The 24482-nt window shown below is 35.9% G+C and overlaps 1 protein-coding gene across 1 annotated transcript; it reads left to right on the top strand.

Moving 5' to 3' along the window:
* Positions 1 to 575: 575 nt before the first annotated feature.
* On the top strand, positions 576 to 1112 carry LOC145131751 (uncharacterized). The gene has a single exon (XM_079066405.1). It carries the CDS (start codon positions 576 to 578, stop codon positions 1110 to 1112), a length of 537 nt encoding a protein of 178 aa, XP_078922531.1.
* Positions 1113 to 24482: the final 23370 nt, after the last annotated feature.

Consider the following 24482-nt stretch of genomic DNA (forward strand, 5'->3'; position numbering starts at 1 on the left):
TGATATTTATGTGAAATGTTGGTTGGTTTGGGGGATTGGGTTGAGGCATGTCCTGCTTTGTGTTGTAGGCCAAGATACCCAGGTCAGACCGGATATACTGCAGGCCCGATTAGCCCATACTAGTCAGGCCGATGGCCCGACGAGCGGTCCGGATTGGCTGAAGGTCCTGAGAGGCGGTCAAGACGTGCCGGTGGCTCGAAGAGTGGTCTAGATAGACTGATGGCATGTGAGGCGGTCCAGTCAGGCTGATGGCTCATTATGCATGTTGTATTTGTTTATATGATATGGTTATATCTATATGGCGTTGGTATTTTGGGGGAACTCACTAAGCTTCGGGCTTACAATTGTTGATTATGTTTCAGGTACTTCTGATGATCGCGGGAAGGCGAAGGCATGATCGTGCACCTCCTTATATTTTCATGATTTGATTATAGGGATACTATGATGTTTAAACGCTTTTGAAAACAAGTTGTAATAATTTAACGGTTTTAAATGTTTTAATTTTTTTTTTAAATTGGCTTGAAATTTGTGGATGTTACATTCAGAAAACTTTTGAGTTCCATAAAGCATTTGACATGATTAAACAACTAAGAATCTTGTTTCAAGTTCAGGCTAAACAAGAAAGGTTTGAGACCTTGAATGCATTCATTGGCTGCAAAATGTCCGAGGGTTCTATTGTGAGGGAACATGTACTCAAAATGAAAGCTTACAATGAGAAGTTTTCTCCCCTCAGATTCCCATTTGATGATGAGCTAGCGACAGATGTGATCCTAGCCTCATTGCCAAATTCATTCAATCAAGTCGTGTTGAACTTTACAATGAATGACTCAGAGAGAAACATTAATGAGCGTCATTCAATTCTAAAATATGTCGAGACAAATATCAAGAAATCTAGAAGTCAAGTGCTGATGACCCTCGAGGGCCAAATCTCCATGAAGAAAACCGGTGATGCTGTCAGTAAGGGGAAAGCCAAGGCATTTAAGAAAAGGCAAGGGAAAGGGAATCCTCCTGCTACCAACCCTACTCCTAAGCCCAAACCTGTTGTTGAATCTGATTGCTTTCACTGCAATGAGAACGGTGCTATGGCCAAGGATATAGACCTCGTGACATGACCAGTGTTGGTGCTTTAAGAAGTGGTGAACTCCCTTATAACCTAGCCTCTTATTTGCAGGAGACTAAACCAAGCTATTAAACTAATAATAATCTATTGATTGTTTTGAAATTTCAGCATATCTTATTTCATGAATGACTACCCTTTAAATAGGGATAAACAAAAGACTCAAATCAGGAAACAAAGACTTTAAAATTGACTCAAATAATAAACGATCCTAATTGCAAAAACTAAAAATGGAAACAAGATAAATTCCTGAAATATAAAATACTTATTATCTACTAACTTGTGGACTTAACAAGTATGATTCATAACATTACTCCCTTCGTTTGCATTGAGCTTGTCCGCAAGCTTAAAACCTGGGTACACGTTGGTAAAAACAGCATGATCATCCCATGTAACATCTTCTTCATCCTCCATCATGATATCGAACAATTGCGCACACTTATGGCCGATCGAGAACATCTCATCATAGTTAAAACATAATCCTTTTGCTCGCCGCTCCACCATCTCTGTAGCCGTAATCCATTTCAAATTCGGGTTCCGCACTTCACATTTCATTGTTCCGGCTCCACCACCTGCTGACTCCCGGTTTGTTGCTTCTTTCCGAGGATTGATTCCTAGTTGATAAATGTGCTCCAAAACTCCTTGGTTGTCCCTCCTCCACGAGTTCAAACTCAATCTGTGTGGCTAGGTTCATAGCATAGTATAGTGTGGTGGGTGTAGCAAACTCCACTTTGTAACGGATAACATTAGTCAAACTTGCACAAAAATGCCAAATACTTTGCTCCAGAGTCACACCTATCGTTTTCCCTGACAGCAAATCAAAGCCTTCACAATATTCCTCCACTGTACATGTTTGCCTTAATCGCGTTAACTCGCCTAATGGGTTCATGCTTATCGGGGATCCAAATCTGATTTTTCATATTTATGAGAACTCGAACCAATTCAAGCGGGTCTTCATTCTTCGTAGGTTATGGTACCACCCACTAGCCTGACCTTGTAGTGAAAAGGTAGCCTACCTAACCCAAGCTTCAGTGGGGGTCTGTTGTTCTTTGAAGAAGTCTTCACATCTTTGAAGCCATACGATTGGATTACCTTACCCATAATATATGGGAAACTCCATCTTGGCGAATCTTGGTAATCTTCCCCCATGGTATCCCTTATCTTCTTTCTCTTACCAGGTTTTTGGTTCCCCCTGTTGCCTTCTGTTTGGCCCTTCTAGTTCACCTGTCCGCCATGATTCAAAAACCTTCATTGATCCTCTTCCTGCTCCTTCCTTGATCAAACCCTTCCCTCTTACAGCCAATCCTCCTTGGTACAAAAACTTATTGTTTGGATTGGCACCAAAGGTGGCGCCATGTCCTCTTCCACGCACTTGTTCCAGTGGGTCATCAAATCTATCGGACTCAAACATCTTGTCCATGCTATCATCATCTTCTTCTTTTTTGTTGGATTTGTTTTGGGTTAGGGTTTGCAATCTCTCTTCCATAGTTTCTTGCTTGGTATGCAAGGCTGCCATAGCCTCCTTTAAATTATAGGTGCTTGTCTTCAAATCATTATTGATTTGTGTTTGTTGGATCATAAACGCTTCCAATTTATTCATCAGCTCTTCCTGTTGTGTCGACATCACGAGCGGATCTGATACCAAATTTTTTATGGTCCTGGATCAAGACCTCGTGACAGGACCAGTGTTGGTGCTTGAACAATCCGTGAACTCCCTTATAACCTAGACTCCTATTTGTAGGAGACTAAACTAGGCTATGAAACTAAAAATACTCTATTGATTGTTTTGAAGTTTTAGCATATCTTATTTCATGCCTGACTACCCTTTAAATAGGGATAAACAAAAGAATCAAATAAGTAAACAAAGGCTCTAAAATCGACTCAAATAATAGATGATCCTAATTACCAAATTTAAAAACGGAAACAAGATAACTTCCTGAAATATAAAATACTTATTATCTATTAACTTGCAAACTTATCAAGTATGATCATAACCAAGGGACATTGGAAAGCCAATTATCCCAGGTATCTATAGGAAGTTAAGAAAAACAAGGCCAACCAGGTTGGCACCGTAGATATATATGTAACTGAATTATATACATTTCATACTAATTCTTGGTTATTTGATACTGGAAGTGGTACTAACATCTGCAATGATTTGCAGGGACTAAAGAATGTTATAGAACTCCGAGATGGCGATTTGGAACTTCATGTGGGCAATGACATTCGAGTAGCTGTCAAATCCATAGTGCAATATCATATTTTGCTTTTAAATGGTCTTTATCTTGTTTTGAAAAACTTTTGTTATGTACCTAGAATAACTAGGAATATTATCTCTACTTCCCGTTTGTATGAACAAGGTTTTTGTTATAAGTTTGACTTTGATTCTGGAAACATATATGTGTTTAAAGATAATGTATTGTATTTTGAGACTTGTCCTAATAATGGAATATATGAAATCGACTTAAATGGTTCATACCACAAAGACAATTAAATGTACAACTTAAAAAATAAGAAAACAAAGTCAGACTTAAATAAAACTTATTTATGGCATTGTCGCCTTGGTCACATAAACAAAACTCACATTGCTAAGCTTCGAAAGGATGGAATCTAAGAATCAACAGGCTCAAAGTATTTTGATGTATGTGAATCATGTCTATGTGGCAAGATGACCAAATCTCCTTTTACTGGTGTTGGTTAAAGGGATCCAGATGTATTAGGACTCATACATACTGATGTATATGGACCTTTTAGGAAAATGACCAGAATCATGTTGATGACTTCAATAGATTAGGATATGTGTATCTCATGAAACACAAACATGAAGCATTTGATATCTTCAAGGTACTCAAAAATGAAGTACATAATCAAATAAGGAAAAAGATTAAATTCATATGATCAGATCGTGGTGGTGAATATCTAAGCTATGACTTTGATGAACATCTTAAGATTTGTGATATAGTGTCACAACTCATTCCACCGATAACACCACATCATAATGGTGTTTTGGAAAAGGGGAATCGTACTCTACTTAATATGGTATGATGGATGATGAGTCATACTTCCCTTCCTAATTCATTATGGGGATATGCCCTCGAAACTACAGCCCGAATTGTAAACATGGTCCCAACCAAAATGGTTAGTAAGACTCCCTACGAGTTATGGCGTGGTAAGATTCCATCAATGTCTTACTTAAAGATTTTGGCTTGTGAAGCATACATTAAAAGAGAGACTTCTAACAAGCTTGAACCTAAATCTCAAAAGTATGTATTTATGGGATATCCAAAAGAAACCGTAGGCTACTACTTCCTCTATAAAGAAGAGAACTGGGTGTTCATAGCCCCAAAAGCAGTGTTACTTGAAAATAACTTTATTTTGAATAAAGCAAGTGGATCCCCATTCATCTCAAAGAAATTGGAGAAACACAACCTTTAGTTGAGAATGATAATTAGCAAAGCATTATTAAACCTGAAATTATCATTCAGATGCCAGATAACACACCAACTGTACGACGCTAAAGTAGACTTCATATGGAACCTGACAGATTTGGACATGTCATTCCTGAAGAAGAAATCTTCTTGATGGATCAATGTGAACCCATCATTTTTAAGGCAGCTACTGTAGATCCAGAATCTGAAAAATGGCTTGAAGCCATAAGAGCTAAAAATTCAGTCCATGAATGATAACTAAGTACGGGACTTGGTTCACTTACCTCATAACATCAGGACTGTTGGAAGCAAGTGGATATTCAATAAGAAGATCGACATGGATGGAAATGCATAAACATTCAAGGAATGAATTTTCGTGAAAGGGTATACTCAAACTCAAGGTGTTGACTATAATGATACTTTCTCGCCATTTGCCAAGATCAAATCTTTTAGGATTATCAGGGCCATAACTACATATTACGACTATGAGATATGGAAAATGGATGTTAAAATTGCTTTCCTTAATGCATATCTTGAGGAATATGTCTATATGGAACAACCTGAAGGTTTTGTCAAACCAGATAACCTAAAGAAGGTGTGTAAACTAAAAAAAAGTCCATTTTATGGATAGAAACAAAAATCAAAGGCATGGTATCATCGTTTTGATGAGAACATCAAAAGGATTAGTTTACCAGAAACTGGCTACCCATGTCTATACATCAAAGAAAGTTGGAGCAAGATTGTTTTTCTAATTCTATATGTCAACAACATATTACTGATCGGGAAAGATATCCCAACACTGAAAGAGACTAAGACGTACCTTAGTAAGTCCTATAAAATGAAAGATCTAGGGGATGCCGCATACATAATCAAAATTAGGAACTATATCGATAGATCCCAACGAATTTCTGGATTAAGTAAGAGTACGTATATTGACAAAGTCATAAAACGCTTTTAAATGAATAACTCAAAATGAGGAATTTGTACCCATGTTGTTTGGCACCATTCTTTCTAAGGCAGATTGTCCTAGTACTGATGATGAGATCAAAAGAATGAGTCGTATGCCGTATACTTCAGCGGTAGGTTCAACTATGTATGCTATGACATGTACAAGGCAGGATGTAGCTTATTCTATTCATTTGACTAGTAGATATCAAGCTAATCCTGAAAAAAAAAACATTGGATGACTGTAAAGAACATCCTTAAGTACATGAGAAGGACCCTTGATAGAGAAGCCATTGCCTGGAAAAGTTCAAAGCAAGAAGTGGTTGCACTTTCTACAACAGAATCTAAGTATATAGTTGCGTCAGAGGCAACTTAAGAATTTGATTGGACGAAGAAATCCATTGCTGATCTAAATGTAATGTCCCGAAATGTACAAAGAGACTATTCAAATTTAAAATATAATACGTAATAAAATCTTTGTTTCAAAAACTATCAAGTAACATCCATTTGATTAAAACAATACAATATCAGAGTTAAGTTTACAAAACTGCAGAAACAAACATCTTTGATGCATGTGTATAGTCCCGCCGAGCTCTTCTCACGAACGACCTGCAAAATGATTAATCCACAATGATAAGCATAAAGCTTAGTGAGTTACCCAATATACCACATGTTCCATCACACATACAATGCATCCACACAAGATATCGGATTTAGCACCGAGAAATCAAATCTCCTATCCATATTCATATATCATGCGTAACAGGCCCAACCATAGGGAGTATACAGTCCCAGCCCTGACTCGATTACCAGGGACCGATCCCTAGTCTTACATACAATTGTTGTGACCCAATCACAATCTTTCTTATTAGTGTTGTGATCCAACCATAGTTTTCCCTATTGGTGTTGTAATCCAACCATAGTCTTCATATCAATGTTGTGATCTAACCACAGTCTTCCTATCAGTGTTGTGATCCAACCACAGTCTTCCTATCAGTGTGGTAATCCAACCAAAGTCTTCCTATCAGTGTTGTGATCCAACATTAGTCTCCCTATTAGTGTTATGATCTAACCACAGTCTTTTTGATCAATTCACAAAGGCATATGTAGTCAACGATCAGATAGACAGTCGAACATATGACCCACCCGAGATGATCAGTCAGAAAAGAACATCACAATCAAGTATTAGACCAAGAGTTTTCAGGCTATCCAACTTAAATTACATATAACCTAAGTTTTCATTATCACATAAACATGTAACATAAGTACATAGCAAATACTAGTATGTCTATACACTTAACAACTATCCTTCCCTAGTTACCATGCTATTGACCACTTCTCAATTAATTACTTTGATGGTAGTCATACATAGTCCTGATAACTGGTCTACCCCAGTTATTCTAAATAAAAAAAATCCCCTAACAGTACCATACAATCAATAGGCAAGACCCTACAAGTCTAGCATACAAAGACACTAAGTGTCTTTTACTACATATATATACAAAAGAGTTATCTCAGCCAGTAACATACTTGTGCTCTAATAGCACCTCTATCCTAACATGTAAAGGGTATACATTGGGATACATGGCATAGTGAGAAACGCATCTAATCGTCGAACCGGAGAAGCATATCAACACTCTAACTCCTCACTCTGACTAATCTCTCAAACCGACTAACACTCAAAATAGATAAATCCTCAATTAACACCCAAATCCTCCAAGTTTGACCCAAAGTCAAACTGGTCAAGAGTGAACGGTCAAAGGTCCACAAGGATAACGGTCAACTTAGTCAAATTCAACGTCACGTCATGACAACCTATGTGTCATGTTGTGAGAGATCAAGGATAAAACCATCATGATTTCGAGCACCACAACATCGTGAAAAACACCTTGTCACGTCGTGACTTCTAGCAGAAAGCCAAAATCTTCATTAAGTGATTAATTCCTTCAGACCAAGGCCCATAACTTCAGATCTAGTTCCTTTCACTGACTTAGTGGATAAATTTTCCAACTTTATCTGCTAGGACTCCATCCCAATGCTAGATCTACAACCCTAAGTCCATTAAGTCCTTGATATGACACTAACTTGCTCATGGACCCAAAATAGTATACACATTATTCTTTTCTTATTCTCAAAAATATAATGACCATTTGAAAGTCATAACAATCTCTAGAGTTTATCAAACTCCAAGAGCACTCATGGAAGGGACCAAAACACCTAAATGAACCCAAAGTTGAAAAAAGAAGAACAAGGATCAAGATGTGAACTTTATACCTCCAACAACTCCAAAATATGAAGGGAATGAGGGATCCAAGCTAGTTCCTTGCTTTCTTTCACCATAATGAATAAGGATCAAATGATAACCTAGTGGATCCATTCATAAAGTCTCTCTCTGAAAACAAGTTTGAAGATCATGCAAAAGGAATTGGTCTTCGATTAGCTAGTGATTGGATTAAAATTTGTACTTTACTAATATATGGATCTTCTAAACTATATATCAATGACATGTAATCTCTTTTGATATATGAGAGATCTCTTTTGTATTAACTGTTATTTTGTACTATGTTATCATGTTATTTAATCCTTGAATAAACTGATTATTCAAAATTGCCCATACTAATATGAATCAGTTTGTGTGATTTCAAGTGGTGAAATAGCAAAGTGTTGCATTCAAATTCATATGCACTTGTTAGAGAACAACTATTGGATATGACTCGCTTCAAGAATCGCTTCATGGATTGTTATCATAAGTGAATCTTGAATACTGGTAATTATCTTTATGTCTTTTGACCTGAGATACATATTAGGGACTCAAGTCTAAAAATTGGTATGCTTTGACATGGTTAAATGTTGTTCGTAACCGAGAAATTATAAAAACCATCGTTGGGTGTAGCATGAGCTACATAAGATTGTGTATGTAGTCAATATGTGATTTGCTCCTCTTATGTGTTAAGAGTTAGACATCGAAGGTGCCTTACTTATAGTTGGACAACAAATGAGAATGATTACGTTCCATGTCCCATGTCCAAACTGATGTCTAAAATAAAGAGAATATTAATACACTTACCGTATACTTCAATTGCAACTTTTAAGCTCCTGAAATTTGGATGTAGATTGATGGAACCCCTTCGTGTGTTGTTAGGGACAGTGCCCCGTTTCTAGATGCCAGCTACTGTCTTTTTCAATCCATAATAAATCTTGTGCAAATGGGAGATTATTGGATCTATATGCTCAAGAATCATTATTGAAAGATGTTACTAATAACATATGATCCTATAGGGTCACAACTTAATCAAGTTGGTACTTATTGAATATTTATTAAGTATTTGATTATTAATAAATAAATTCAACTGTATTTAATTATAGAATAATTATTGTTTTATGAAAATAATAATAAAAGAAAGAGAAAACTAGATATTAAATCATATGATATGATTAAAAGTCATGTAAAAATGATTTAGACACATGGTTAATTTTAGACCTACTAGTTATTTACCTTTATCTAGTTGGAGAAACTAGATAAAGATTTTTTTCCCTTTCTCTTCATCATGGCAGCAACTTTCAAGAGACATGGGAGGTTGTTTATCAACCTCCCCTCCCTTGTTCCCCATGATTACTTTCTAGTGTATTACTTTAGAACATAATAAGGTATAGGCTTTACTTACATGGGAATATAAAAGAAAGTGTTGTACATGGAAAACTCATCTCTTTTTCCATGTGGAAGACCAAAAATGTAGCTTTCTCTATCTCTTACTCTTGACTCTCTTTTGAAGTTGGTCAATTGTGTTTTGGTGCTCCTTTGTGTTTATGCTTTAGTGTTTATTTGTTTTAAGGACCGAAAGGCTTAAGAAAATCAAAATACAAGAAGGGAACTAGCCTTCTAGAATGTCTTGCTCTTGGAGGTGGATACTTGTAGAGAAGATCAAGCTTCTTGTCTTTTTCCATCTACGTCAACACCCCAATTCCAAGTGGGTTCAAAGGCTCCAAAGGTTATCATTGTAAAACCTCTTATGTTTGTTTTAATATAATTCTAACCTATGTAAAAGGATCCTTGATGTTTTTGTTTTCAAATGGTCTGAAATAAACTAGTTATTTTACAAATGTTTTTGTTTTCATTTTTAAGAAATACTCTATATTTTATGTATCAAAACGCATCAACCCAGACAACCGTAGATCGATCCTTCACCCTTCTATTACCCTCATTTTCCAACAACTAAGGATGACCCAAACGATGGCAGTGGCAAAATTGGTTTTCACGACGACTTGTGATGCTAGGCGGTAGTGATGAGCTAAACGATGGCAACGACGAGAGAGAAAAAAAATAATAAGGAAACTTGCGTTGATTTTGATGGTTTTTGAACATTCTAACACTCCTATGGTGTACATGCAACCCTATGTGCTTTGGATCTATGTTTTCTCTATTATACATGCATACATTCAAAATTCCAAAGCATCATCCTAACTAGCATGTTATGAAGTAGCTATGCTATAAAATTCTAGTTAGATGACATACCTTTTGATGGAGCTTGAAGTGTTGAACCTTTAAGAGCTTAGTGCCCCAAGTGTTGCACCTGAAATGGTTCACACAACACCACGAACAATTGGAATAACTTGAGAAGAAGATACTTGTGCTCCAAAATTCGGCTAGCCCTCTAGATAAGTCTTAGTGCCGATTTTGCTAGCCTATGGGGTCTTTATATAGTGTGCCACATGTACGGTTATACCATGCAAACCCTAATATGCATGGCTTTTCATATTCTTCATGATCCATGGGTTTTAACCTCCATGGAGTATCCATGGATCATGTCACACCCCCAAACCGGAACGGTGGAAATGTTCGGGGGCGGAGGACGTCATGCACAGTATCACAACAATTGTACAATAGTAATCAAAGCAACAAAAACCATTTCATTTATAACATATAGTTTACATTGTAATTGATTTACATAAGTTTGACTCCAAAAGTAAACAGCAAAACTAAGATTTGGCACTATGATGCTCCGTCTTCTCGAAACCTGTATGCATACTTGACTTACTAATTTCCTGAGAATACAAGTAGTTTGAAAGAGTATCAGCATTAAAGTTGGTGAGTTCATAAGCATTTTTGTTGTAAAAGGGATACGTCCTTTTGTTCTTTGGAAAAGTGGAATGTTGCCTTTGAGTCTTAAGACCAAAATATATCTATTTTTCTCATGTTTTTAAAGAATGTTTCAAAATTCGAAAGATTAGTAAGCAAAATATGTTCCTGGTGCGATTTCTTGGTATGTACATGTTAGTAAAGTTTTAGATCGAACGGATCTACTACATATTTACTAAGACATTGTTTTCGTAAGTAAATTTCCATACTTAAAATAGTATATGTAGTTTTGTATGTGCATAAAACCCCTTTTTGTGTGGTTCTTAAGTCTCTAATGTTTCGAGAAAATCCTATATTTTCCGTTAAGTGTGTTATAGCCTTTATTTATCCAAGGCCGAAATATGTAAGTGTAAATACCATACTTAGTTTACAAGTGTGTAGTTTTGCTATTAAGAAAACAAGTTTGAAGATATCCTCACTTTGCTAGTGATGACGGTTGACCTGGTAGATTCTGTATTTTCAAAAAGATAGCTTGTAGCCTTTAATGTATTAAGACTCCATTTTGTAAGTAAATTCCCATACTTAAAATAGTATATGTAATTTTAATACGGTAAAAGTCATTCGTGTAAACCCGGTACTTTGTAATGTACCCCTTTTGTATAAACCCGGTACTTTGTATTCATACCCCGTTTATATGAAAAACTCGGTACTTTGTAATGTACCCCTTTTGTATAAACCCGATACTTTGTATTCGTACCCCGTTTATATGAAAAACCCGGTACTTTATAATGTACCCCTTTTGTATAAACCCGGTACTTTGTATTCGTACCCCGTTTATATGAAAAACCTGGTACTTTGTAATGTACCCTTTTTGTATAAACCCGGTACTTTGTATTCGTATCCCGTTTATATGAAAAACCCGGTACTTTGTAATGTACCATTTTTCTATAAACCCGCTACTTTGTATTCGTACCCCGTTTAAATGAAAAACCTTTTTTAATGAATTTGAAAAGTAAAAGAAACATAAACTATACCTATTATAGTTTATCATAATGTTTGTATTGTATATGAAACCTAACCATACCTATTATAGTTTAACATGTTTGTTTGTGGTGTATAATAGACTTAACTTTACTTATTATAATCAATTATAATTATTTGTAGCGGTGGTACTTCTTTGTATATGATTCATACCTTTAAACTAAGGTCAATAATATGTACTATCAGCTATATGTATTCAAATAATTACTACACACCTTGCTCAGCAAGTTACAAGGTGTAAATAGAATTGTTAACTATTTATAGTTTTTGACTTGTCTGTTCTTGCTATTGGAAAAATTTATAGAAAAATCATCAGATATCGAAATTTAGATCCGTAAACTCTGAGGGTCTAGAAAATGTGTCTATTTAATTCATAATTTTTATCGTGATTTGTAATGACCTTTAACTTGTGTAAAAAGGTTCAACTTCACATACTGGTCCGAAGTGGTTTCTGAAGTGATAGGCTGTTTTGTAAAAATCGCCATAAATTGTAGAAAAATCGTATGTAGATGTGCAAGTAGTCATTTTAAAGGTTTAAACCTGAATTATTTTAATATTAAACAGTTTTGAAAGATATTAAGTTTACGATGGTCAAAACAGACTGTGAATAGAACTCAACTTTTCGGTTGAAAGATGATGTTTGAGTTTAGTTAAGTTTTTGGTGTTTTAACTTGTATGCCCCCCCCCCCCCTTGAAAACTAAAGAAAACTGGAAAATATAGGGGTATGAACTCACCTTATGTTATTTCTTGAAGGATGGAAGGTTGAAGATGATGAGTTTCAAGTGGAGAATATTTGATGAACACACGAAGTTTTTGGATGATCCTATGAACGATTTCGTGTTAATATGTGTGTAGAGGATTCAAGAGTGTTATGAAAACATGTAATAATACTTGAGTTAGAAGGAAATACTTACCAATAAGTGAATAAATAACTCAAGAACACTTCAAAAGTGTGGCTGGAAGTTGAGAGAAAAAGAGGCTCTCTTGATGGTGAAGAAGTGTGTATGTGTTTGATGGAGAAAAAAAATGATCAAGGAAATCCCCAGGCATTTCTTTATAAGAAGGATTGCTGGAGCAAGTGGCTAGGGTGAAGGGATGTTTATATTGGTGTGTGTGATGTGGATAAGGATGGACCAATGAGAAAGTGACACATAAGTGCAAGTGGACACACTTGACCCACTTGTAACATAAAGTATCCGAAGCCCTTTTCTTTAATGTAAAATAATGATTTATAATTAATAAATCCTTGGGATGTGATTAAAAATATAAGTTTAGGGAGTTTAAAATTCTAAAAATATGAATTTGGTGGAAAATCCCCGTCAAAATCGTCAAAAACGGGCTTAACAGGCGAAAGTAGTCGAAAACCGGACAATAGGAGCAAACCTGTGAGGGGTTCGGTTCTTTGGTGTTGAGGACCGAAAGTGGGGAGAAAGAACCGAAGGGAAGGCTCGGGCCCGAAGGTGACAGAAGCGAAATGGGTCTCGGGTCCGAAGGTGATAGGGAACCGAAATGGACCGATGGCTCGGTTCATTTCGCAATGCAAGGTTCGTGAACCCCGTTATGCTTCGTTTATGATTGTTTTAAGTCCCCAAAAGGGTCCATAGTCGTGTTTTGATGCATTTAACTCCCTTCTTAGGGTTTTACATTGTTAAACACATAAAATTCTCGAGACACTTGAATTCTTGACATACAAATGCACATTTTTGTACATAGAATAACTTTTATCATAGAAGTACTAGTTAAGTTTGACTGGTTGACTTTGACTTTGACTTGTTGACTTTGACTTTGACTTGAATTTGACGGTTGTCACAGATCACTCCATGGGTTTAGCCCACCATGAAGAACTGTGAATCATAAGCCCAGTATATAAGAATGAGTGATTTAGATAATCAATCCCCATTTATTTAATTAGTCTCTTTTGGTCAAAAAATTAATCCCAAACTAATTCTTGATCAATACTAATTAAATAATATAATTTCATATTAATATATTAGAACTTATAATATATTAACAAATCATAAGTATCCTTTTTCTCATTTGTCTATCCAATTGTTCCGATGCCATGCAACCCAAATGGACCATGCTACTCTCGGGTCAAGTACATACAAATTATAGTTATGGGCTTAGACATCTAATCCAACAGTCTCCCACTTGGATAAGTCTAATAACTATTATTGCAAGTATGACTCTACAACCCGACTAGCAATCGTAGCTCTTAAAGCCGCTGCCGAACTCTGACCCAGTCAATGACGTGTCCATTAGATAAGGGATCATATATTCCTCCATTCTAGATATCATATGGACTGAGACATGGATTATAATCATTCTCTTAGTGAAAGCGTTTCGTCACGATCGTTTTCATGAATCGGAGAGAAACCTTATGACACTTACATTTTATGGTGCATGTGTTCCTATCCATGTGAATTTTTCAAAACGATGATCACAAGACAAGGTTAGTGACAGATCCAAACTCATCTGGACTGAACTGATGGGTTTTGAGCATTCTAACACTCCTATGGTGTAGATGCAACCCTAAATACCTTGGATCTATGTTTTCTCTATTATACATGCAAACTTGAACTTTCCAAGGTATTACCCTAACTAGCATACAATCTTTTGATACTTGGGTAATATAAACAAGCTAGAAGACATACCTTTTAAAGAAGCTTGAAGTCTTGAACTTTAAGAGCTTATCCCCAACAGTGTGGAAGCCTCAAGTGGAATCACAAATCACCAAGACCAACTTGGAATAAATTGAGAATAAGGATACATAGGTTCCCTCTTATGAAATCGGCCTTGCCCTCATTTCTATGCACTAGCACCCATTTCATGAACCAAGGACCTCTTTATATAGTGTGGAGGATTAGGGTTACATTCATGTAAACCCTAATACCCATGACCTTTCATTTACATAGGATCCATGGGTTAAACACTCCATGGACTATCCATGAAAGCTTAGCCCAACCTAAGTGAACTTGGTCCTGCACAACTTGGTCCACCACATATATATAAGAGACCATATTTAATTAGTTCCTTTTGATCACTAGATTAATTCTAAATTAATTCTTGATCAATACTAATTAAATAATATGATTTCATATTAATATATTAGAACTTATAATATAGTAATATAAATCACAAGTATCCTTTTTCTCATTTTGTCTATCCAATTGTTCCGGTGAAGTGCAACCCAAATGGACCATGCCAAGTCGGGTCGAATACATACCAATAATAGTTATGGGCTTAGACATCTAATCCAACATGAACTTGTTCAATCTTAATTTCTTGCTACTTGGCAGCACAAGGGCCTACCATTGCTTCCGATTTGTTGGGTTGTTATGCAAACAATTGAGAACTCATAGAACTCACATGCATAGTCAAATTCAACAGGAATGGGCACAGAAATAAGAATATTTCAACACGATAGGTCACAAACCTCAAGTCGTGTGCTAGTGTTTAACAATAGGTTTTTTTTTCTTGATTAGTTCTTGATACTTGTCAAGATCTCTAAGACTCCTACTGACCTCTTGAAATATATGATTCACTTTGACAAGGAACATTACTTGACAAACAAATATTCAAGAGTCAGTTGGGTTTCTTATCAATACAAACACTTCACACAATCGGCCTTAGTTGGTCTTTCTTTTATCCAAAACATCACAACTTACCAATTTCAAATGTACAAGAGTAGACATTTTACTCTACATTTGATAAGTGTTATAAATCTTTCTTAACATTATGTCACTCGAGGCTCGATCTTAGAGTGTTACTCTAAGACTCGATTTTGGAACGAAGTATGATTTATCTTCTTGATTTAACCATTTCAATAATTCACGATTCCTCTTCTTAGCCATACAAATGCACTAAGATATCCGTAGAGGATCAATTGTGACATGGTTTTCATAATCATTAAGATGATCATAAAGCACGATACTAAAGTACTCTCCCATCTTTTCAGATTTGAGAAACTTTTATCTTTCTGCCTAATTTGATTCTTATCATTCGTTCTACCATACATCGAACTTTTCCAATGATTCGGATTATACTTAAACTTGTAAGCATAACCATATTTACTAAACTTTAGTAAATCATGACGAATAGTCTTATCATTCTCAGTGGTCGACCTGACCAGCGTACACCTAGTGTACCCGATCCCTTAGTCCTTAACTTGACTCACATCTACATGTGAACCAAGAATTAGTCTTAATTTTCCCAAGGACAATGGTTCTCATTCATCACACAATACAAGTTGCATGATTCCAAGTTTCTATCCAACTGAAACTTGGGTGATGACAATATTTCCTTATTTGGCAAATTATGACACTACCACAAACGAAAGAATCAAATCCATTTTTCAAATCTTGCTATCAATGGAAACATATAAGCAACAATTTTCACAAATGCCATTGTAAGGAAACTTAAAATAAAATAAATTTCAAAAATTTATTTGTTTATAAAAGATTGCGGAAAACTTATCCTTACAATGTAAATCCATATGAAAAATATGTTTTTATCTATTCCTAAGCAATCTATCATAACTCTTTAAGCAGCAGCTCAAGAATCTGATCATCGAAGCATGCGATTGAAATCCATCTTCGTGACCAGATTTAGCATACTCTTCCTTTAAGCGTTCTTTCTCTTCTTCGATTCTTCAAAACATCAAAATGTAATTACATTACATCATGTATTAAGAATCTCCAAATAAGAACTTAATAGAGTTAGACAGTGGACTTTACCTGAAGTAGAGTCAAAAGTTTTGACTTTACCATCCTTGCGATCTTTCAGGTAAATATGGTAGCTTTGCAACCAGTGTCCCTTCTCTTGGCAATAGAAACATATGGACTATTTGGGAATGGTACACGAGACTATCTCAGACTTAGTATTTCTCTTTACCATTTGGTCAAATGACGTGACCATGGCCAATCCCTTTCCATTGGGAAGAGAAAGCTTTTCTGGACTTCCGATGTTACCATTGTCAATGTCCATGGAAGTTTGGGGAGTGGATCTTCCCATCAAATTTGTTGTTCCAGTGCGCCACATCATTGTTGATTCAGCAGCAACAAGCAAATAGGTAAGACCAATAAGGATCATGTCGTGGTCTGTCACATAGTAGTCCTTAATGAACTCACTATATGACTCAAGAAGTGACAGAAGAACCCAGTCAACAGCCAACTTCCTTGAGACTTCGAAACCAAACTCTCCCAGCCTGTCAATATGTAACTTCATCTCCAAGACGTGAGTACACACATACTTTCCTTCCTGCCAATAGGGCTTTGAGTGACCTAGAACTTGTGGGTTAGGGAGAATTATTGGATAAGGTGGAGGAAGTGAAGCATGATTTCCAGTCCCATTAATGCACAACAAAGGGATTAATCTTTCACCTTGATTGTCATGTGGGATATCGTCTTCATTGGGAAAGCTTGTTCCTAAAGATTTGGGAAGACCATAGTTGTCTGAACTAGACATCTACAAGGGAGAAATTCAAGTTAGTTGATTTAAGTCCTTAATATAACACTCAAATGAAATATTAAGGCTAGGACCCAACACAATATTTTATAACTTGGAAGAGGGATGCCGTAATCCAAGCTACAAAATACTTGAAGGTAGGTAAATGACGATTTACCAATTTCCACCATGAAAAACGAAATTGTTCATTAAGTTTTAATTGGATTGAAACTCCTAGATACTTTGAGATTCATTGAACTATTAAATGGCATGTTTAAATCTCGATTGTGCCCTTCAAGTTTGTGACTGGGATGCCGAGGATCACAAACAAGGAGTGAGTAACCATGAAAATTAACTTGGTACACCCAATGCTACAACCACCTAATCAATGTGCCGGTTAACCACACATGCTCCATTGATCTATTATTAACATCAAGCTACCCTTTGCCACACATTGTCAGTCCCATGTTAGTGTGTCGGTTAACCACACACGCTCCACTAATGACTTAACAAGGGTGCAAAGTGCAATTTCATGGGTTAGCACCAAATTCACATTTTCCTAAGTAACTAAGATTGGGAATTTATAAGTGTTTAGTTACTTAGTATTTATCATTATACTTTTAAGGAAGGGAGATTAGAGTCCTATCCTACCCGTTCGGCTAACGACCCTCCACCAGTCAAGGAAGCGGTGGGTGAGAGTGGACACCCATTAAACTGCCATTTTATAAGCAGTAACCTTATTACCCCCTTATAGACTGGCTTCGTGAATGAGGCCTACTAACGGTAAGACTGACTTTTACTCTTATACATATATATAAATATTAAACCTATAATATTATAATAGTATGAGGGTTGAATTTTAAACTATTAAAATTCTAGGGTTTGGAACTAAAGTATACATGAGGGGTAACTTTACAAATTCCAAAACTTCAGGGCAAGTTTTGAAAAATGCAAAAAACTTTCGGAATCCATAACATATGAGTTTAATATGGCTTTTAATGGCACGACTCTTGAAAATCCATAACTTGAGGACAAGTTATGGAGGTCATAAAACAATTTATGAAAAAAACACTTTTCAAGTTCATAACCTATGGTTTTTAATAATCTCATTAAAGGAAAAACTTTTGGTTTTCAATAACTTGAGGACAAGTTATGGAATCCATTAAAGGCCATTTAGATCATCTAATAAACTAACAAACATGTCTAGAAATATTCATAATCTAGATTAAAGTCATATGAACAAGACAAAACAAATCAAACAATTTTCAAGTAATTAGCCTAACCATTAAACTAATACAAAACATGAAACTTTTGACAATTATCTTTTGCATTGGACAAGCATGAACATTACCCTCTTGAAAACAGGTTTCTAGGTTCAAAAAACAGTTTAGGGTAATGATCCTAATCCAATTGCAAGCGAAAACTCGAAATTCTACTCACAAGGTGCATCACCACGTCGTGTTAATTATTGCCACGTCGTGGTGGGCATGTAGAAACGAAAATGGCAGATTTTCAAGTATGGGAAAACAAGTAGCATCAAGTATAATTGAAAACAACCCTAGGCTCTGATACCACTGATGGGTTTTGAGCATTCTAACACTCCTATGGTGTACATGCAAACCTATGTGCTTTGGATCTATGTTTTCTCTATTATACATGCATACATTCAAAATTCCAAAGCATCATCCTAACTAGCATGTTATGAAGTAGCTATGCTATAAAATTCTAGTTAGATGAGATAGCTTTTGATGGAGCTTGAAGTCTTGAACCTTTAAGAGCTTAGTGCCCCAAGTGTTGCACCTCAAATGGATCACACAACACCACCAACAATTGGAATAATTTGAGAAGAAGATACTTGTGCTCCAAAATTCAGCTAGCCCTCTAGATAAGTCTTAGTGCCGATTTTGCTAGCCTATGGGGTCTTTATATAGTGTGCCACATGTAGGGTTACACCATGCAAACCCTAATGTGCATGGCTTTTCATATTCTTCATGATCCATGGGTTTTAACCTCCATGGAGTATCCACAGATCACTCCATGGGTTTAGCCCAACATGAAGAACTATGAATCATAAGCCCACTATATAAGAATGAATGATTTACATAATTAATCTCTATTTATTTAATTAGTCTCTTTTGGTCACAAAATTAATTTCAAACTAATTCTTGATCAATACTTATTAAATAATATGATTTCACATTAATATATTAGAACTTATAATATATTAACAAATCATAAGTATCTTTCTTCTCCTTTGTCTATCCAATTGTTCCGATGTCATGCAACCCAAATGGACCATGCTACTCTCGAGTCAAGTACATACCAATTATAGTTATGGGCTTAGACATCTAATCCAACATATTTGATGGTTGTAATTGATTAAATGAGGGTTAAGGGGAGAAAACAAGTTTTCTACCATCACATGCACAAACCACGTGCACACATGCACATCTTTTCAAAATTGGCAAAAAAAAACAGCCCTTATTCCACTAATATTCACAAAACACATTCCAAACGTGAACAAAGAACTCATACACACCAAAAGATTAATATATTAAGTCTCCTCAAAGAAATTCCATTAACTTTTATAAATTACATACATCTAGGCTATTTTAAATAACTAAATAAAAACACATACCCTAAGTCCACAACCAAATAAGGAACATGAAGTAAGGCTAAATTAAGGGTTCTAACACTATAGAATCTGAATATTGTACAACTATAAAGCATACACTTAGAAACTAAAAATATGAGCATAAAGTTTAAGTAGCACATATCAACCAATTCTTATTCTAAAAAGCATCTTACACATCTGACAATTTTAATATACAATTTCTGAATGATCCCTAGCCTACTTACTAGCATGAATTTATAACAGAACATATATCAACCTATATATAACTAGTATGGATATTTCGGGAAGTCACTTTTTTTAGCTATGGATGACTGTACATATCGCATCTTCTTTCTCCTTTTTTATAATTTCAAAAATGTTTGTGAACACTCTTAGATCCTAGTTTGAGTTTGGGATCCCACGAGTGTTCATCCAAATCCTTCAAACTAGGGCTCTGATACCAACTTGTAACATCTTAATTCTCAAAATAAGATTTTCATTTTTAAATAAGATAAAATGCCCTTTCTCATAAATCATAATAACGAAGATGTACCTAAATACATGAAAGCTGATAATAAATGTATATAGTCACGCCTTCGCCTTCTCACCATCTAAAGATGTACCTGAAAACACATTAATCCAAAGCATAGTGAGTTCCCCAAAATATCACATATATCACAAAATATGATAAGTAATAGTAACGTCCTATTTCAGCCAGCAACATGTTTCATCCCACGACCTGTTTCAGCCAACGACCGATTTCACCCCATGACCTGTTTCATCCAAAAAATACATGTAATCATACATGCATCAAGCAAGACCCTACTAGTCTAGCACAACATATGATTATGTCATAACAACTATGTCATAAGTAATAAAGCGAGAATACTCATCTTAATCAATAAGCTGAAAGTCTAACACTCTAAGTGTCTCGAAGTCAACTACAAAAATGTTCTAAACTTGACAGACGTCAAAGCTTAGTCTACAACTCAAAACTCACAGATTGACTAAATCACAAACTAGTCTAAAGACAATGGTCAAAAAATTCAACAGTCAATAGTAATCACGTCGTGACCAACTAGTGGTCATGTTATGATCACTAGGTGAAAAATTAGTCAGAAAATATCTAGACATCGTGTTAGGACGCATGGTTAAGCGTTCCACGAACTTCGTCTTAACATTCAACCTATATTTAATCTTTAACCACTTAAGTCAGAGGTCCATAACCTCAGATCTAGGCCATCTCATTGACTTAATGGATAAAGTTTCCAACTTTATCCATTTCCATCATTCAAACTAATCCAATCTATAAACTTATCTCTAAATTAGCCAAATCTCATGCATGGACCAAAAAGAAAGCATGTATACATCCTTTTCCTTAAACAAACGAGTCTAGAAGCCATTTAGGTTACTAATGTTTTTTTGTATTTGTCCAAACTCCAAGAACACCAAGAAAGGTACTCAAAACTACTAAAAGAGACATAAAACATAAATCTAAAGAATTAAAATTCAAGGTTGAAGTTGTATACCTCTAATAGACCAAAAACCTGATGAGAATTTTAGATCTAAGATGGAATTTCTCTTCAATGCACCAGTAGGGGACTCCTTATTCACAAAACTTCACTGGATCAAGATTAAAGGCTCAAAACACCACTATAAAGACCATGGTTTGAGAGAGAGTCGTTGTCATAGGATGGGGGTTGCCAAATGAGGCAACCCTAGAAGCTAGAACCCTTAAATAGGGACCAAAGGCCAAGAATTAGGGTTTAACTCGTCATCTATGTCGTGTCGTGCATGAGGCACATCACGTCTCGGATTTCATTAAACAATCACGTTGTGGCCAACAAAAAGTTCATGTCGTGAATCTAAAAAATTCTAAAAAAATGATTTAATGAGGCACATACCGAAAGGTCGGGATACAAAGGTTACAAAATGGGTTTTAGGGTTTAAAGAGGATCATGTTTAAACTTACCAAAATTGGCGACATTAAACAAATTGAAAGATATAACGTCATATAATTATATGTAATGTATGAAATTTATACCACTTAAAATTTAAGAAATTATCACACCCCCGGCAAGCGGCGGAATCGTCAGGCTATGCGACATTGTGATGATGGTACACATATATTGAATATATTGAACAATACATAGAAGATATAACATAACCATTATTTTTATTTATTTTTTATAAAATTGGTTACATCATCATTCATAGTACAAGTAATTCCTAACCATACTAAACAATAAGAGAACAAATGAGACTTCCAGACACTTCCTTCATAACTCCTTCCTTCACAAAGCTACCTCCATAACCCATCTTCCTGAAAATACAAGTGGTTTGAAAACGTCAACATAATGTTGGTGAATTCACAGGTTTTGGTAGTTTTACCTTTTAAGTTTTTCGATGAAATTCTAATTTTCGTGACTTTACTTTGTACGATATATTACTCTTTCGTACTATCCTATTACTTTTCTTTAAGAGTTTATTATTCTTTTGCTTATTGTTACATACTATTACTACTTCAAGGCGTTCCCCTCTAGGTAGTTTATTTTATTAAGGTTGGCCGAACATTTGTTACAACGAGTTCCTATAATCGAGCTTTTGACAACATATTTTTCCCGCACAACGCTTCATCGGAAGTTGTAATGTAGTTTAGAAAGTTATGGCAGCTGTGAATTCACCGTTAAGGGTTGTAGCTAGAAAGCACATGTGGGGGTGTCAATCATGTATAGATCTATACATATCATTCTCGCTCACTTAAGATTTAATGATTATAGGCCGAGGTTAGCTGAAAACTAATCAACTAGAGGATGAATTGTCATTTTCATTTAACAACTTCTTAGTTTAACCTTATAGTATGTTTTATTTATCTTTAGTTTTTTTTGATGTGCTTCTCTTCCATAATTAGACTAATATGTGTGTATATATATATACATATATATACATATATATATATATATATATATATATATATATATATATACATATATATATATAACACTCGTGTTCCAGATTAAATCAGTGTATGGCTTAAAGGAGTCAAAGGTATGATATTTGGGAAAATCATGTGTCAGGACGTGACCATAGGGTGCTCACGACGTGACGAACCAAATCATGGACGCGTCAATCTTATGAGTGCCATGACGTGGCAGTAGTATGTCCAGGGTGTGGCAACTAATTTGACCCAAGCCCAAGATCTTTTTGGGTTTCTTCGTTTTTAAACCCCCTAATCTTGGATTTAGGCTTCAGTTCTCAGCCTCCATTACTCTCAAACCTTAGAAACCCTAACTCTAGCCTCTCTTGGTAAATTTAGCTCATTTTGATGCTTTTGGTGGCAAGAATAAGAAGGAGAAGTTACTCTAGTGTGTTGATCTTTCAAGCAATTAGCCTAAACATCCTTTTCTTATGCCCTCTCTGGACCTTTGTAAGTGATCCAAATCCTATCTTTTTGGTGTTATTCTTTTAGATCTAGGATTCTTGTCCTTTCCTTTATGATTTTGGCTGATGGAAGGAAAGGATTCCATAAAGTTGGCAACTTTATGGATTGTTATGGTCTTTTTGAGGTTATTTGGTCTAGATCGGTAGTTTCTAGGCACATTTGAATCCATGCACAATTTTGAGCTCATTTTCTCATGTTTATGACCTAAACGGGAAGGACTGCATTAGATATGCATGTCCATAAAGTTACGATTTTTATGGTCCATTAAGTGTAGGAAACCGTTCTGGAAGTTTTGAGAAAGTGGCTTTTATGACTAAGTACTTAATGGTTGAGTCATACCTTAAGTTGCCATTAGAACCTAGGTTTTGAAATTTTGGTGTATGAGGATGTCCTAAGGGATAAAGTTGGAAACTTTATCCATCAAGACCTTAGGAAGATGTAGATCTATGTTTTGGATCCCTTGGTGTGGTTGGAGGCATCTTAATGCATTAAGTTGCTAAAGATCTAGTTCCCACGACGTGGCGTCTTGCCGCCTCAATGTGGAGACTGGCGGGATCCATGACTGTTTTGTCATCTTGATGCAACAACATGGCCAATAGGAGGCCACGACATAGCAACTCGATGTAGCGTCTTTGGTTGTTTGACTTTTCCCCTTAAGGGTTGACTTGTTGACCTGGGATGACTTTTGGTCAAGATAGTTGGATTTAGTGTGCAGACTAAGGTTGGACCTTGTATGTTTTGATAGGAGTATTCTAGCATCTGTTGCGGAGCGTTGAGCTCTAGATTAGCTGATCCCATGAATCAGGAGAGTCTTCTCACTATATTGTGTAGGATGCTAGTTGTCTTTGTGACTCTTGCATTGTGTGATGGGCGGGGACCATTTGTATGATGGGTTGGTCCCGTTAAGTATGTTGAGGGGGGGATTTCAATGTTGAGCGGGTCCATTATGTATGTTGGACGAGGCCCATATGTATGTTGGTCGGGGCCCGTTATGATAGGTGGGGACCAAAATGTGAGTGCAGCCCGATATATGGGTGGGGCCCAAGGTTATGTATGTGATGTTGTATTTTGGGGAACTCATTAAGCTTTGTGTTGACAGTTTAAACATTTTTCAAGTATTTCCAGTTCCAAAGGGAAGGGCCCGGCTTGACTGCACAGCATCCCCTGAAGGCTTTTCCACACTGATAACTTTTGATTTACTCTAATGTTTGAAAATACATTTTTACCTTGTTTGGTTTTGGAACAACTGGTTGTATTATTCGACGTTATAAAATGTAAATTTTTATTATTGTCATTTTTGGTATGTTACAAGCTGGTATCAGGGCCTTGGTTTGAGGGATTCGGGTAGACTCTTTGGTGGGTCTGAACTCAA

Source organism: Lactuca virosa, chromosome 8 (genome assembly GCF_052849685.1).
Source record: "Lactuca virosa cultivar CGN04683 chromosome 8, Lactuca_virosa_CGN04683_v6, whole genome shotgun sequence".
In the NCBI taxonomy this organism is placed as follows: Eukaryota; Viridiplantae; Streptophyta; class Magnoliopsida; order Asterales; family Asteraceae; genus Lactuca; species Lactuca virosa.